Source organism: Choloepus didactylus, chromosome 7 (assembly GCF_015220235.1).
Source record: "Choloepus didactylus isolate mChoDid1 chromosome 7, mChoDid1.pri, whole genome shotgun sequence".
Classification (NCBI taxonomy): domain Eukaryota; kingdom Metazoa; phylum Chordata; class Mammalia; order Pilosa; family Megalonychidae; genus Choloepus; species Choloepus didactylus.
The window spans coordinates 16,785,271-16,800,404 of NC_051313.1; the positions used below are offsets into that span (position 1 = coordinate 16,785,271).

A 15,134-nucleotide genomic window follows, 5' to 3' on the forward strand; every position below is an offset into this window, starting at 1 on the left:
AAATAAACTTCAATGGCTGAGAGATTCCAAAAGGAGCCAAGAGGTCACTCTGGTGGGCACTCTTACGTACAATATAGACAACCCTTTTTAGGGTTGTCTAATGAATTGCGGTAGCTGGTGGCAGATACCTGAAACTATCAAACTACAACCCAGAACCCATGAATCTTGAAGACAATTGTATAAAAATGTAGCTTATGAGGGGTGACAGTGGAATTGGAAAAGCCATATGGACCGCACTCCCCTTTGTCTAGTTTATGGATGGATGAGTAGAAAAATGGGGGAAGGAAACAAACAGACAAAGGCACCAAGTGTTCCTTTTTACTTTAATTGCTCTTTTTCACTTTAATTATTATTCTTGTTATTTTTGTGTGTGTGCTAATGAAGGTGTCAGGGATTGATTTTGGTGATGAATGTACAATTATGTAATGGTACTGTGAACAATCGAAAGTACGATTTGTTTTGTATGACTGCGTGGTATGTGAATATATCTCAATAAAATGAATATTAAATAAATAAATAAATAAAAAATAATAGGGTGGTATATGGGAATCCTGTCTTTTATGCATGATTGTTCTATAAACCCACAATTTCTCTAATAAAGAAAAAAAAAAAGTGGCCATAAAGACAAGTCCCAAACTGGGAAATACCATATTTTATGTGCTTTACCAGTAGATGCTAATATATAAAGAACTTCTATAAAGAAACTATTACAGGTCAACAGGAAAAGTCACAAAACACACATGCATGCATTATACAGAGGAAATACAAATAGCCAATAATATAGAACAAGATCCTCGACCTCATTAATTGTCCAGGAATGCAAATTTAAACTATGAGGAAAAAAAAAAAAGTGTGGCTCAGGCTGTACTGTTTCCTTAACAATTCTAAGAGAGTTTCTTTTGTGCATACATTTGAATATTTTATTTGTAATTCTTGTAAAACAGTCTCTTCCTAAGAACAAAGAAAAGATGTGAAGGACTATTTTGGCCAACCAGTCCACATGATGCCTGGCCAGGATACTGCATCACGTGGAAAGTACCACACGTGACAGCTAGGAAGACAATGAACCAAATGCGTGGGGAGTTTTCTTACAGGCAAGGATTCCCCTTCCTACAACGTTCCTGTTAGCCCTGCTTTCCTCACTGCTCTGCCAGAGCTTCTATCAGCAAGAATTTCTTGGCAGTTAACTCACAATTTCCACCCACCAAAGGAAACTGAAGGAACCGAAAGCAACAACCAGCACCCCAAGAATTTTAAGGATTTTGTCTGCTAAGGAGCCAATAGACTGATTAAATTTACAAGTTACTCAATGTAAGAGAAAGCCAAATTAAGTCCATTCAAGTCACAAACTAATTATCCTGTGTTATGGACACAAGCACTATTATTATACCTTAGAGTTTAACGGTTAACAATAAAACTCCCAACTTTTGTACACTCCTATGAAAAAATCTCACTTCATAAAAACTAGTATAGTGGTTCCTAGTTTGCAAAGAATTTTACTATTTGTTTTAGTCAATGCTATTAGAAAAATGAGAGGATCCGTTGTCCCCAAATAACAAAGGGATGTCCCAATGGTTTATGAAAAGCTTTTGCAAGTTATTTTACATTTTTATTGCTTTCTTATAAACGTTGGCTGTTCCGATCTACCAGCAACATTGGAGATAAGCAGGAGGGAATTACTGTACCCTTTTCAGAGGTGAAGAAGCCTGCTCACATAGTGAAGTGTCCAAGGTCACACAAGTATTAAATGAAATAACAAAAACTTAAAACACATGTCTTCCGTTTCTTCCACTACTGCACAGTGCCTGCATGTAAGTTGGAGCCTGGAATTTGAAATCCACCTTCCCACAAAAGTAATATTATACATGGTGGTTTGAAATTAGACTAACCCAGAAAGACATTTAATTTATAAAGTCAGCACTTTCATAAAGTGGTATAACACTATGTAGCTAAAAATGAATTTTTTCAGGAGTGACTGGAGTCCCTCAATTTACCCTGACATCATCATTTATTTGGTAAGAAATATAACATATACTGCAGAGAAAAGATCCTACTCATAAGCTCATGGTCCATCCTCTGAAGATGCAGCTGTCCCTTTCCAAGCAGGGATGCAGGCAGAGCCACAAACCCGTCCCCTTCCTTCTTCTGACCATCTCATCCCATGGTAGTGCTCCCTCACCAGTGGAGAAACAGGAACACAGCGGCTATGGAATTACGATTTGCTCTCTGCGATTCTGGAGGTATCTTGCTTTCCATCCTCAGTAAAAGCTGTTTGGTCACATGTTAGACGTATTTAAAATATGTGTGGGCCAGAAGTATCTACAGCTGGAATGAAGAACGGATGTCATCTCTTGCTCTAGTCTAACTTAGGAGTTCTCCAATGGGAGCAGTTCAGAGACTGGAACAGGATACAGAAGGAAGGAGTGTGGAGGGAAGAGGCCACCATGGGCACACACGGCATGATTAACCAGGAGAATTTGTTTTAATTTTATATCCAAATTATACAGAATAAAGAAATCGGAAAGAAGTGATTGAATTTTTAAAATGCATCCATTGCATCTTCTCAGTAAGCCAGAGAATTAAGAGGAAAACATTAAATCCTTGCTATTCTTGCCTGTTTTTTCCAAATGGTGTCTTCCTCTACTTAACTAAAATGCAAGTTCTTCATATGAAGGTTTCTGGAACAGCTGTGAAAGTCACAAAAGCTGCTCTCCTGCACAGGAAGACAGGAAACACAAGCTCTGGACAAGCAAACATCCCTTCATACTTCCTTTTCCCCCTGGATTATGGAATGGAAAACTGACTTAATAAGATACCAGTGTTTTAATAAATTGTAAGCATCCTTGTCTCATTACTATTTCCCAAAGCATAAACCAGGATCACTGCGCCGGCAGCCAGTGTGGTAGGCGGCAGTGTGGTTTCTAAGACTGGCTGAGTATCAGAATCACCTGGGATGACTGGGAAAAAAAACAGAAAAGATCCCCTGGCCTGAGCAAATGGTGGGAAACAGGAATCTACACTTTCACATTGCTCCACAGAAGATTCTGACAAACAGACAAATTCAAGGTCAGCTAGTGTATAGGGAAAAGCCCCGGACAATTAGTTCATACTTACCCTCCACATCTACTCCTGCCAAACCTCCAGGAAGTCTTCCTGACACCCTCCTCCCCACACTGTCCCCCCACCCACGTACTCCCAGAGCATCCTGCATGACATGCATCTTAGGGATTATAGCTTTATAGCACAGCACAGCACAGACAGCACAGTGATGGAACAGCACAGTGAAACCATGAGCTTCTTAAGGACAGAGACCACTTTCACGTGTTTCGATATCCCCATTGCCTATCACTGATGGAGATCCAATAAATCTCCATCAAAGGAATGATTAAGGAATCAGAAATCACATATTCTATAACTAGTTCTTTTCATCTGTGTGAATTTAGTTAATTCACTTACCCTCTCAGGTTAATTCACTTAGCCTCTTAGTTTTTTCTTCTTAAAGTGAAGAGACAAAACCAGGTAATTTCTTATGACATTTCTAGTTGTAGAACCCCAGACATGATAGCTACACCAAATCAGAGTAAGGCTCTACATAAGGCTGCAGACAGTGTGTGGCATGTAGTATGTAACCAATAAATATTTGTTAAATATATTGATGCTTTTCCCTATTTTCCTATTCTCAAGTGACCTGGATAAAGTCAAATCTGTCTCATTTTCAACGGAGATAGCCCCAAACATCATGCACAATATTGTTTTTACAAAGACAGGAAATTCAGATTTAGATACTTAATGTAGTTCCAATAGTATTGCATTCAGATCTCACGAACTGAATGGATCCAGTAAACGCATACTTGCTTAAAAGTTCAACTGTTTCAAAGCTAGCCTGTTAAGCTCTATGAGTGTTATTCATTCATGACCCATCCCAATGCCTACTAAAATGCATGGTGTTTATCAAACTCCCAGTAAACAGTTGCTAAATGAATGGGGACTGCTGAAATTAGCAGTGTCTCCAGAATAGCTGAAGAAGCGGGCTATAAACCCTGGAATGATCAGCCCTGTTATTTTTAGAAGTAAGTTATAAACTGTGGAGTGATCCTGCCCCAAATTTTGTGACACGTCTTAACATTATCTGTGATTATTTTGTCAATATAATACCAACAGATACAAATAACTACTAATTAACAACCAAACTTCAAAAACATGGCAAATATTAAAGGTGAAGTAATTTATTAAGAAAATAATATATATATATAACTAAATTTACTATTCAGTGCTTCTAAATAGTATTTATTTAATAAAGTACTTACTTCCATAATCATCTTTTATATCTACAGTCGCAAATGGCATATCTATCAAAGAATCCATAATATTGGCTTCGAATTCCTCTGACATTTTTTTTCTTGATGTGTTTTCACGCTCATTGGAATTTATTCCTCCTTCAACATATCAGAAAAAAGAAAAATGTATTATTTAACTTGTTTTTTAACTTATAAACTAAACCAAACAACTCAGCTAAATTAAGACAAATTAATGTCTAAGAATTCAAATGTATTATAAAGCTATTTATATAAACATCATTTATACCATATTCTAAATTTGATTAAACACTTTTTATTTTAAACAACAGGCTTCTAAAGCTTTAATAATTCTCTAAAGCACAGTACTCAACTCAGGATTAGATGAAGACTAAGTTGATCAGTGATTCTCGAGATTTTTTACAGCTATAGTTTCTTAATTCTAAAACTACATTTTTTTTGCACACCTTTTTGAAAAAAAAAAAACCAACAAGGTCTTGCCAGTCTTCTTTCATGTTTATTTTTAACAATATCACTCCACTTATGTGTTCTCATTTCTACAAGTTCTGACCTTCTTTTCTCAATAAAGACATTTAAGTTATTTCTCTCCATTATTACACTTAGCATTGAAAATGCAGTTAAAGATAAACAACTCTAAATACACTTTTCTGGAAATTCAATGATTAAAGAAGGAAAAGCTCTTACAGTTTCCCTAATAGCTCCCTCTCACAGGCATGCACTAACATTAAAGTCACATTTTACATTTGGTCTTTTGTTCTGTTGTGTTTTTCTTATTATGGGTGGAAAAATAATATGTCTAGTGTGGAGGTGAAAGGAAAGAGGGTGCCTGTTTAAACTGATAATGTTCATTTATCAGTTGGTGGTCTCCTCAGGTTCTTTACTCTCCATGTCTTTATTGACAGAACAAGTGTTGTTTGATCTGGAATTAAACAAAATCCTGGGATACTTCAGTGATTTTTACTGTATGTTTTTATTAAACACTTATTTACCATTCAAAATATTAAAGAAGTAATGTATTTCATTCTCTTATAATCCTGTTTTCAAATATAACACCTGAAAAACATTCTGTAAAGAATATGGCTTACAACCTACAACATAATAACTCTCATGACAGGTCATAGTCAACAAAGATACCAAGATATCTAAGTTTTTATTGCAATTTGAGTCACCTCTACTGTCATTCACACAGCACACACACACACAAACACACAGGCACCTCTATCTTCTGGATAAAAGCAAAAAGCAAAAAAAAACCTTTTATGTTGTTTCTGGTTTTGATGATGAAGTAGCCAAGTTCAATGACAAAAAAAATACACAAAAAAAAAGCAACCAAAGAAAAAGCAACTGTTGCCTTTTTTTTAACAAAGCTACTATTTCTATAACAGTTCAAAGTTCATTAACTAAGAATGCCTGGCACACAGGTGTTCAACAAAGGTCAGTCTACTAAGAGTCCATCCATAATCTCACCAATAGCGAAGTAACTGAGAACAAATTAATATTTCCTTTCTCCTCTTTATGCTTGTTTAAAAATATAAAATGCAGTTTATACTACAAGAAAGGTTTTAATAGATCAATATGCTTTTGATACCTTGGGTACATGCAGCTATGCATGAAAAAGGATCCTCACTGCCCATGTAAACTTGATGAAGCAATTACCTATATATATAATCCCAAAGGAAATGGTAGCAACAAAAGGACATTTATGCGAAATTAAATATATGCAAGGCTGAATGAAAATCGGAACACAATAAATCCAGCTACTGTTTTTCCCGATGTTATTCTTATTCCAGAATTTTACAATATACTGACCCATCTAACGCTGCCATCTCAATACTAGCTCCCTCATCTCTCCCATATCTCCCAGGGGAGCCCCTGGAAAATACACTGGATTCTTGGAAATAAGCAGAATGGCATAGGGAAGGTTAGCTTCTGTGCTCTAGTAACACATTTTGTGGGCAAGAAGAATTACATGGAATGACAAACTGTCTTCTTAAAGGAAAAAATTTTGAAATAGTTTAACTGTATAGCTTATCTTGAGCTCAATCATCATTAAAAGTCAGAAAGCAAGAGCTTGGTGGTTCACTCTCACTACACCAAAAGCAGAATTGTGCAGTGACAAGGCTGACAGTACCAGCCCTTGAGTAATGATACAAGGCACTCCATGCTGTGACAGAAAGGGTTGGGGGCCAGAAAACAGGAGGCAGATACTGTCATGATTTCCCTGCCACTCCCTACTTGGGTGGCCCTAGGCAAGTCAGGTGCCCCCTCTGGACCCAGTTTCCTCCTCTCTTGGATGAGGAGATACTGAGGGAGAAATTCTAAGTCCTCTAAACCCTGGCTGCAACATGAGGTTCACCTGAGAAGCTTTTAGAACCTGTAAGAAAGGGTTAAGTTTAGCTTTCACATAAAGGCAACATGGAGTAGGGAAAATGGAAAGTAGACAACACTGGCTCAAACGGGCTCCATGGTTAAAGGGAAGGAAAGGGGCCCCAATGTAAGCCTAGAGTTGGCACCAGCTCCTTATATGGGTAAGAACAAGCAATAACCAGGGTCACTGAAATGTAAAGGAATGTGAGGTATAATCAAAGGCGAAAACTCTTGGTGGGAAATTTAAACTAGTTAGCTCTCTAGGATAGGCTGTACAATTTAAAATCCCAAAGGTGGCTAGTTAGCTCTCTCGGATGGGCTGTAACGTCTGTAGTACCCAGCCAAGGGAGAAACAGGGGAGAGACCTGTGTGTTAGGCTTAGGGCATAAATACTGCAGTGTTCTATTGTTTGTCGCCCCTGCCACGTTTGTGATTGTGCGCCCGTTCTCGCAAGATCAGGAATAAACGATTTTCTCCTCCACAGTCATGTGAGTGTTTGTTCTCTTTTAAATACAGTCTGGAGCTGTGGGAGTTTGTCAGTGTATGATTTAGGAGACTGGAAATATTTCTTTGTGTCTTTGTAGCGTATACTAGTTTGTGTGTACTCTAGAGCTGGGTGATTGTGTGTAGGTTCACGATAGTGTGGAGAACGAGACAACTCTTAACATAAAAGTGTGAGAAAGACTGTGTAGAGGTTTTGTGTGTATACGTAACAGTAGTGTGTTGGCTGTACATGCTTGTAAACAGGCATAATACATGCGTGTTTTGTATGGCTATGGGTGTGTATATATGAATTTTACTGTGTGTAGTGTTTTCCCTTAGTTAGGTAGAAGTGGCTTAAGTATGTGCAAGTTATATGTGTCTGTGTTCCAGATATATAAGGGGCTGTGTGTTCCTGTGATTCGCAGTATGGTTTTGCTAATATATTTTGGGCAAAACCAAAAGGTTCATACTCAAAGTGCAAGTGGATTATATGCACATGTTCCTGTAAAAGGGTTTGAGGTTCACTAAAGCTGAATCGAACAAACTTGGGACCATGATTGGTATGTATCTCTTCCCAGCTCTGCGTTTGGTGACGCCAGGTTGCTAGCTTGAAATTGGCTCTGGTGGGAATAGAGGCACCACATATATTGCCAAATGCCACACACCAAGGCTTGTCCTCCTCTTCCTGGAGAGTGGGTTATTACTCATCTGACAGCAAGCCTTGTGTGTTCAGGGTGTACATATATGTGAATCAAGTATATTCAGGCATCACTAAACTAGGTGTACTAAAGACTGGATTTTGAGTGAGCATTTAAGAATGGTGAGCCTTTTTGTGTTCATTAATCTTGGGTTATTCTAAATTATTGTTGTCCTTTAGTCTAATCGTTCTATTCTTTTTGACCAGTAAATAGCCTTAAATGTTGGTGAATTCTTGCTGCTCTTCATGCAAATGAGTTCAGGAGTATCTGCACCTGAGGGAGGTATTAGCAGTTTTACATCAGGGGAGTCATTGGGGAGTATAGGCCATGTGTGATCTGGTTCTTAAGCATTTTGAATGTGTGGGCCTTTATACTGTAGCCCCACAAATATGTAAAGATGCATAATTTGCCAAAGGGTTAATAATAAAGTCCTATAAAAAAAAAAAAAAAAAAAAAAAAAACAAGTACACAGGGGAAGGGAACCAGGCCTCAGACCATTCCAGAGCATTCAGGTAGATTACACTGAAATGCCCCCAATAGGTCAGCTAAAGTATATTCTGGTAATTTGCAGACCATCTAAAAGGATGGGTGGTGGCCTATCCTCTAGCCTCAGCTACAGCATTAGAAATTTCTATGATTATCCTTAAACAAATCATTCCCCATTATGGGTTAGTAGAGAATATAGATTCTGACAATGGTAGCCACTTTACCTCTCATGTGTTGCAGAACATTATGGGACCCCTGGGTGTCACTTGGGACTTCCACACTCCCTGGCAAAACTGTTATCCTCCGGGAGAGTGGAGAGAATGAATCAAACCTTAAAAAAAATCTTTCTAAATTAGTCTTGGAAACAAAGTTACCCTGGATCAAGTGCTTATCTACAGCCCTATTAAGAATCAGGACAGCCCCCAGAAAAGAACTACAAATTTCCCCTTACAAAATGCTTTTTGGATTCCTTTTCCCAGGAGGACAGGGGAACTTCCTTCCCTAGATTCAAAAGATCTCTTCCTTAAAAATTATATACTGGCCTTGTCTTCTACTTTATCATCCCTCAGGTATCGTGGTTTGCTGGCCCAGACCCCACCTCTTGAATTTGCCATCCATCAACATCAACCCAGCAGCTGGGTCCTAATTAAGTCGTGGAGGGAATCCAAACTTCAATCGGCCTGGGAAAGACCCTATCAAGTCTTGCTAACAACTGAAATGGCAGTCCAAACCGCAGAAAGAGGCTAGACTCATTACACCCAAGTAAAGGGACCGGTACCTGAACCAAATGATAAGTACCCAGCAACTCAGCCTGAATCCTGGAAAGTAACTTCAGCCTCAGATCCCTTGAGGATCACTCTAAAAAGACAATAACTGGGAGGGTATATCGGGAAAGGAGAAGGGGTGAGTTAACTCCTGTACTTTACTAATCTGGTACCTTTAAAAAGCTAAGATATGAAAAGTTTAAAGCTTAACTTAGACATGAAAGGAATTATACTGGCAATAATGTTCCATGCTCTGGGTGCAACAAGTCCCATCAAATTAGTAGTAACTGTAACCAAAGGCTTAGAGTCCCAAACTGTGCAGTTTGTGACACCTGCCAGGTAATAGACTAAGGGGCCCTAGAACATCAGTGATAGCTAAGGGAGGAAAATAAGTCTCTATGTAAACAAACTTTTCAAGTAAGAAGTAGAACTTATGAGAGGCAAACTTTCAAAGGTGGAACTTATGATATAGCTGACCCTAGCATCACTTGGTCCACCGTTTGGTGGACAACCCAGTATAAGGGAAGGGTGTCACCCAGTTCAGAGGGAAAACCATTAAATGATAAAATAACTCTTTACAAAGGTAATGCCCCACCAGATTGCAAGAATCTCCAGTGGAACCCAGTAATAATAATCATTAAGGAAGCAAACGAACAGGTTAGCCAAAATTATGGGATGGGGGCAGATGTCACTGGTAAGGACCCTCTGGGGATGTTCCCTATACAGGTCCTCCCCTCCCCAACAAACACACTCCCAACAACATCTCCAGTTAGTTCATCAGTGACACCAGGGGAAGCTTGACTGGAGATCAGCTCCCTGGTTCAAAATGATCCCAAGGTCACTAGAATACTCAAGGCAGAAAACTTAAAGCAGATCATAGAAATAGACAGGTTATGGAGACACAAATGCCTGGGTAGAATGGGTCAAATATACAGTACGGAGTCTAAACAAGAGCAACTGTTATGTTTGTGCAACAGGCCAACCCACTGCTCAGATCGTGCCCTTTCCATTAGGTATGGAAAAGCATGAGAAGGAGTTTAAGTGTATGGCACTCCTCTTCCAAAATGCTGAGCCTGGTAAAAATTATAGTACATTGTCCTCTCTCTTCCCTCTAGTCCTAAAGGGAAACGTCAAGGCTGTACCAACCTCTCACCTGGGTCCAGGAAGTCCTTCTGCCTGTCTCTCAGATGGGAAGAAGAGCTCCAGGATCTTGGAACCATGGCCTTGTGTACACATGTGTCGAATGTAAGGATAGTACTGGCAATTTCTCCAGTTTAACCATACCCCAAGCAGACCTCTGGTGGTACTGTGGAAAGGGCATCCTTCGGCCAACATTACCTGAAAAGTAGGGAGGGACCTGTGCTCCAATTGGCTATCCCATTCATCCTGGCATTTGAAAAAAAGGAGAAAGCGCAAACTAATCAAGACAGAAAGAAGGGAGGTATACAAAGAAGTATACCTAAATCCTTTAATGAATGAATTTATCTAAATAGTATAGGAGTTCCCCAGGGAATTCCAGATGAATTTAAAACCAAAAAATAAAAAAATAAATCAAATAGCTGCAAGGTTTAAATCATTTTTATTCTGGTGGGTCACCATTAACAAAAATGTGGATTGGATTAATTATATAATCAAACAAAGGTTTATCAATTATACCAAGGATGCCATTAAGGGAATAGCAGGACAGTTAGATGCCACTAGCCAAATGGCATGGGAAAATAGGATGGCCCCTAGACATGATGCTAGCTGGAAAGGGAGGTGTCTGTGTTATAATTGGGGGAAGCTGTTGCACGCTTATCCCCAATAATACAGCACCTGACAGAACTATCACCAAGGCTTCACAAGGCTTAACAGCCTTATCGCAAAAAATTCTATTAACAACACACACACGGAGTGGTTGGAAAATTGGTTTGGGAAATGAAAAGGAGTTGCAATGTCTGTTTTAACTTCCCTTATCATGTCAGCCAGAGTACTCACAGCAGTTGGGTGTTGCATTATCCCATGTGCCCAGGGGTTAGCTCAAAGACTCGTTGAAACCGCCCTAACCAAGCAAATGCCTGTGCAATATCAGCAAAACAATCTATACCCCCCTCAAAGAGAAAGATCCCTATGATGAAAAATGTAAAAAGGCTCTTAGCAAATTTGAGAAACTAGATTGTGAAAACTTAAAAGAGTTTAAAAAGAAAGAGGAGAGAATCTGTAATAAAGGGTTAAGTTTAGCTTTCACATAAAGGCAACGTGGAGTAGGGAAAATGGAAACTAGACAACACTGGCTCAAATGGGCTCCGTGGTTAAAGGGAAGGAGAGAGCCCCTGACATAAGCCTAGAGTTGGCGCCAGCTCCTTATATGGGTAAGAACAAGCAATAACTGAGGTCACTGAAATGTAAAGGAATGTGAGGTATAATCCAAGGCAAAAACTCGGCAGGAAATTTAAACTAGTTAGCTCTCTAGGAAAGGCTGTACAATTTAAAATCCCAAAGGTGGGCTAGTAAGCTCTCTCGAATAGGCTGTAACGTCTGGAGAACCCAGCCAACGGAGAAATGGGAGGGGCCTGCGTCTTAGGCTCAGGGCATAAATATTGCTGTGTTCTACTGCTTGTAGCGCCTGCCATGTTTTTGGTCAAGCACCCATTCTTGCAAGATGGTGAATAAATTATTTTCTCCTCCACAATCGTGTGAGCGTTTGTTCTCTTTTAAATACAGTGTTCTTTCCAACAAACCCACCGATGTTTGGGCCCCCTCCCAGGCCAATTAAATCAGAATCTCTAGAAATCGGGCCTGCCTCCGGTATTTTTTTAAAGCCCCACAGGGTAACTGTAATGTGGCCGCAAGGGTTGAAAACCACTCCTCTAAATGACGCCCTCTCCCTTCCTCCCACCTTGAGTCTCCGCCAGACCAAGGTGAGCTAGACCAGCTGACAGGTCAGACCTCTGCTGTCAGGGACACATCCCTGGCCCCAGCCCAGGTAACACAGGTGCGTTACCTGGCAGATATCTGCCTGGCTGGCTGTCCCTTTAGATGCTACAAGAAAGGGAGCACATGATGCAGTGCACAAACCCAAGCACTTTTCAAAGGGAAAGGGGGAACCTTTCAGAGTTTTGCCCCAACCAGCCTGTGGGGTCACCGGACCAGAAGCACCTGTCGCAGTCTCCTCTGGGTCCTCATCGGCTCACAACAGGTGCTCAGCATGTGTTGACTGAATGACCCTATGGAGGTCAGTGAGCCCTTTTGGAGTCACGCAGGCTACAGTGCAATGAAGCCGTCTCAATGTCCACACACAGAAACAATTCTGTTTTTTAATGGCAACCTCTAAGCATATTAGGGATTCTCTCATTTTCACAGAATGAAGGAAAGGAACTACTCTCCCATTTGACATAAAAATAAAAATTGAAGGATAATGTGCCTTGTTCAACATCATTTTCTACCTCGTTAAATAAAATATATTAAACTACTGGATGCAATGTTGTGATGTCAAAGTCCATGGGCGACTAGAACCTGAAATGCAGGCATTGTTCTATTAAGTTATCTAAGTGAAGTTAAAGAACAATTGAAACTATTTAGTAAATAGGATGTAATTACTTTTATAGAAAAACTAAATGTAGACATTTTACTATATTATGAAACAAACATTTAAATATATACACGCTTTAGTAAATGACGTCATCAAAGATAGGGCAATATCCGAGAAAAAAAGAAATCCAGATGTCCTAGTCGGATAATAAAATACCACTTTATTAAGCAAGCCTCTCTTCTAATCATTCTGGGGAAAAGGACAAGATAACGGTAGGAGGTATACGTCCCCAGAACCATCGACTCCACCCAGGTTTAGCTATTAAAAACAGTATCTTCTCACATCTGGATAAATGCTGAAAGCTGGGTGCGGGACACTGATTACGTGCTTCAACTTGGCGGGCCTGGGCTGGGGGACCTGATCAGCCCCTGGGGAGGGTGGTGGGCACGGGCGACAGCGCCCTCCGCAGCCCCCCGGGCCTGGGAAAGTGAGGCCAGAGGCAGGCCCCATTTCCTCACCCAAAATACCACTGTTAGGGGAGGCTTGCCGGAGGGAACCGCCTTTTCCCCACCCCCTTATCTTGCCCGGACACTCCCCGTTGCCAGTGCAACTCCCATTACCACCAGTGCGCATACATTGTTGCCAGACACCGTTACCAGAGCAACTCTCGCCCCTTTTCAATCAACCTCCGCGCCCTCTCAGAACCAATCCAAGCCTTTAACCTCTACAGCTACCCCGCCCTCTAAACGCCCGATATAAGCTTGTACTCTCCCCTAATAAACTCTCTTGGTTTCTTCACCCTAAAAAGAAACGTGTCCCGCCTGTTCCTTTCTCGCCGCCCTCCATACTTTGCACGCCACCCCGCCGGGGACCTGGCCAAGTCCCCCGCCTCGCCTTCGCCTCCGGGAAAGAGCCCCACCCTCCAAGCAATCCTAAGAGCCTAGGATTTAGCAACCGGCCGCCACCCCCCCACCCCACCACCCCCCCCACCCCCCCCACCCCCCGACGAATCAACTGCGACCGCAGCTGGGTAACCATCAACAAGTCATGACTTCTGAATGCTTTGGCTTCCTCATCATAAAAAGGGAAGAAAACTACAACCGAAATTTCTAGGCAGAAATGGATTACTTAAAGTAAGTTAGCAATATCTGAAAGTAAGTTAGTAATATCTGAAAAAGAATGTAAGGAAACAGTAACACCCACAAACATCTTAAACTTACTTAATATGAGTAAGGAAAGGACCTAGATGGGCTAATAGCACCCTGACCTGCTTAACTCAACCAAGAAGTGGGGTGTGCCTCCTTCCTCCTCTGCAACCTCCTTCCCATCAACTCTATGCCTGGGTCTCAAAACCCACACCTGTCAACCCACCCACAAGGTCTCATCTCACTCCATTCCCATAACAATTATAAGAATATTTACACTAACTTAGGACTACTTTACATCACACATCTTCACATTCTCGCCTTTTATCACGTGAAGTTCTTGCGAGCGAGCCCCTCTTTTCCCATTGGCTTTTGATCCAACGCCTACCTCGCTCTACCCGCCCCGCCGCAGTTCGCGGCCAATGCGGCCCCAAGCAGGACCCAGTAGAGCCTTGGCGCCAGTTTAAAGAGTTGATTTCCAAACCTCGAACAACGTCCTAAATGCAACAGTGTGGCGGGTCTGGGCTTTCATGTTTATGATGCAAAGGAAGGCGGGCATTTCCCGGGTCTCTTCATCCCGCAAACACCGCCGGGTGCTGTGTGGGCATCGAGGGTCTTTGGATCAGAAAGGGGAAAGCAAAAGTGAAACGTGGGGCTGGTTGCGCGGCCGTCGCCTCCCGCAGCGCGGACGAGGCTGCACGAGAGGCGAAAACGCTCCCTGCCGAACCCCACCACGATCGCCTCCGCTCCGCGCGGAGCCCGAGGGTTCCGGGGCGGCGGGGACTACAGGGACGGCAGGGCCCGGGAGTGCTCAAGGACGAAGGGGGCGGGCGAGGCCGGGCTTTTGAATCCCCTCCCGCCCCGGCCCGCTCGGCGCGCGCTCTCACCGGCTCCGCAGCGCTCCACGGTCGCGTCTCGGCGGGCGGCGGCGGCCTCCGGCCCGGGGCGGGACGCGGGGCGGGCCTGGGACCGGCGTGGGGCGGCCGGGCCTGCGGAGGGCCGGAGCCCCGGGAGCCCCAGCCCCCGGGTAAGCAGCCGCAGAAGCCGCATGCCCGGGCCCGGGTTGGCGCCGAGGCCCAGCTCCCGGACGCGCGCGCGGCTGGAGCCGGAAGAGGCCGACCCGAGGCGCCGGCGGGACCGGATTCGGGCGCGCGCGTCGCGGGCCGCGCTCGGGAGGGCGGAGGCCGCGGCCTCGGGGCGCCGATGGCGCGGGAACGGAGCGTGATCTGCGCGTCTTCTGGGGAACAGGTCGCGACCCCGCCGGCCCTCCCGTGAACCCGACGCGAACCCGCCTGCTCTCCCGGGAGCTGGGCGGCCTCCAAAAGTATCTGCGGCCCCCAGGCATTTCCTGGGGTGCGGCCTTT

General features: G+C 42.7%; 1 protein-coding gene across 4 annotated transcripts in view; it reads right to left on the minus strand.

The window, feature by feature from the left end:
* Positions 1-14,905, minus strand: part of AKAP7 (A-kinase anchoring protein 7) — a 166,182-nt gene extending 151,277 nt beyond the window's left edge. For 2 of the 4 annotated variants that reach the window (XM_037842762.1, XM_037842764.1), the window contains exons 1-2: positions 14,658-14,905; positions 4,308-4,436 (exon numbers count right to left, since the gene is read on the minus strand). In XM_037842762.1, coding sequence (XP_037698690.1) covers positions 4,308-4,436; positions 14,658-14,820 — 292 coding nt within the window. In that variant the 5' untranslated portion in view covers positions 14,821-14,905. Of the gene's footprint in view, positions 1-4,307; positions 4,437-10,260; positions 10,399-14,657 lie in introns of those variants that run through there. The other 2 variants (XM_037842765.1, XM_037842766.1) reach the window with 2 other exon arrangements.
* Positions 14,906-15,134: the final 229 nt, after the last annotated feature.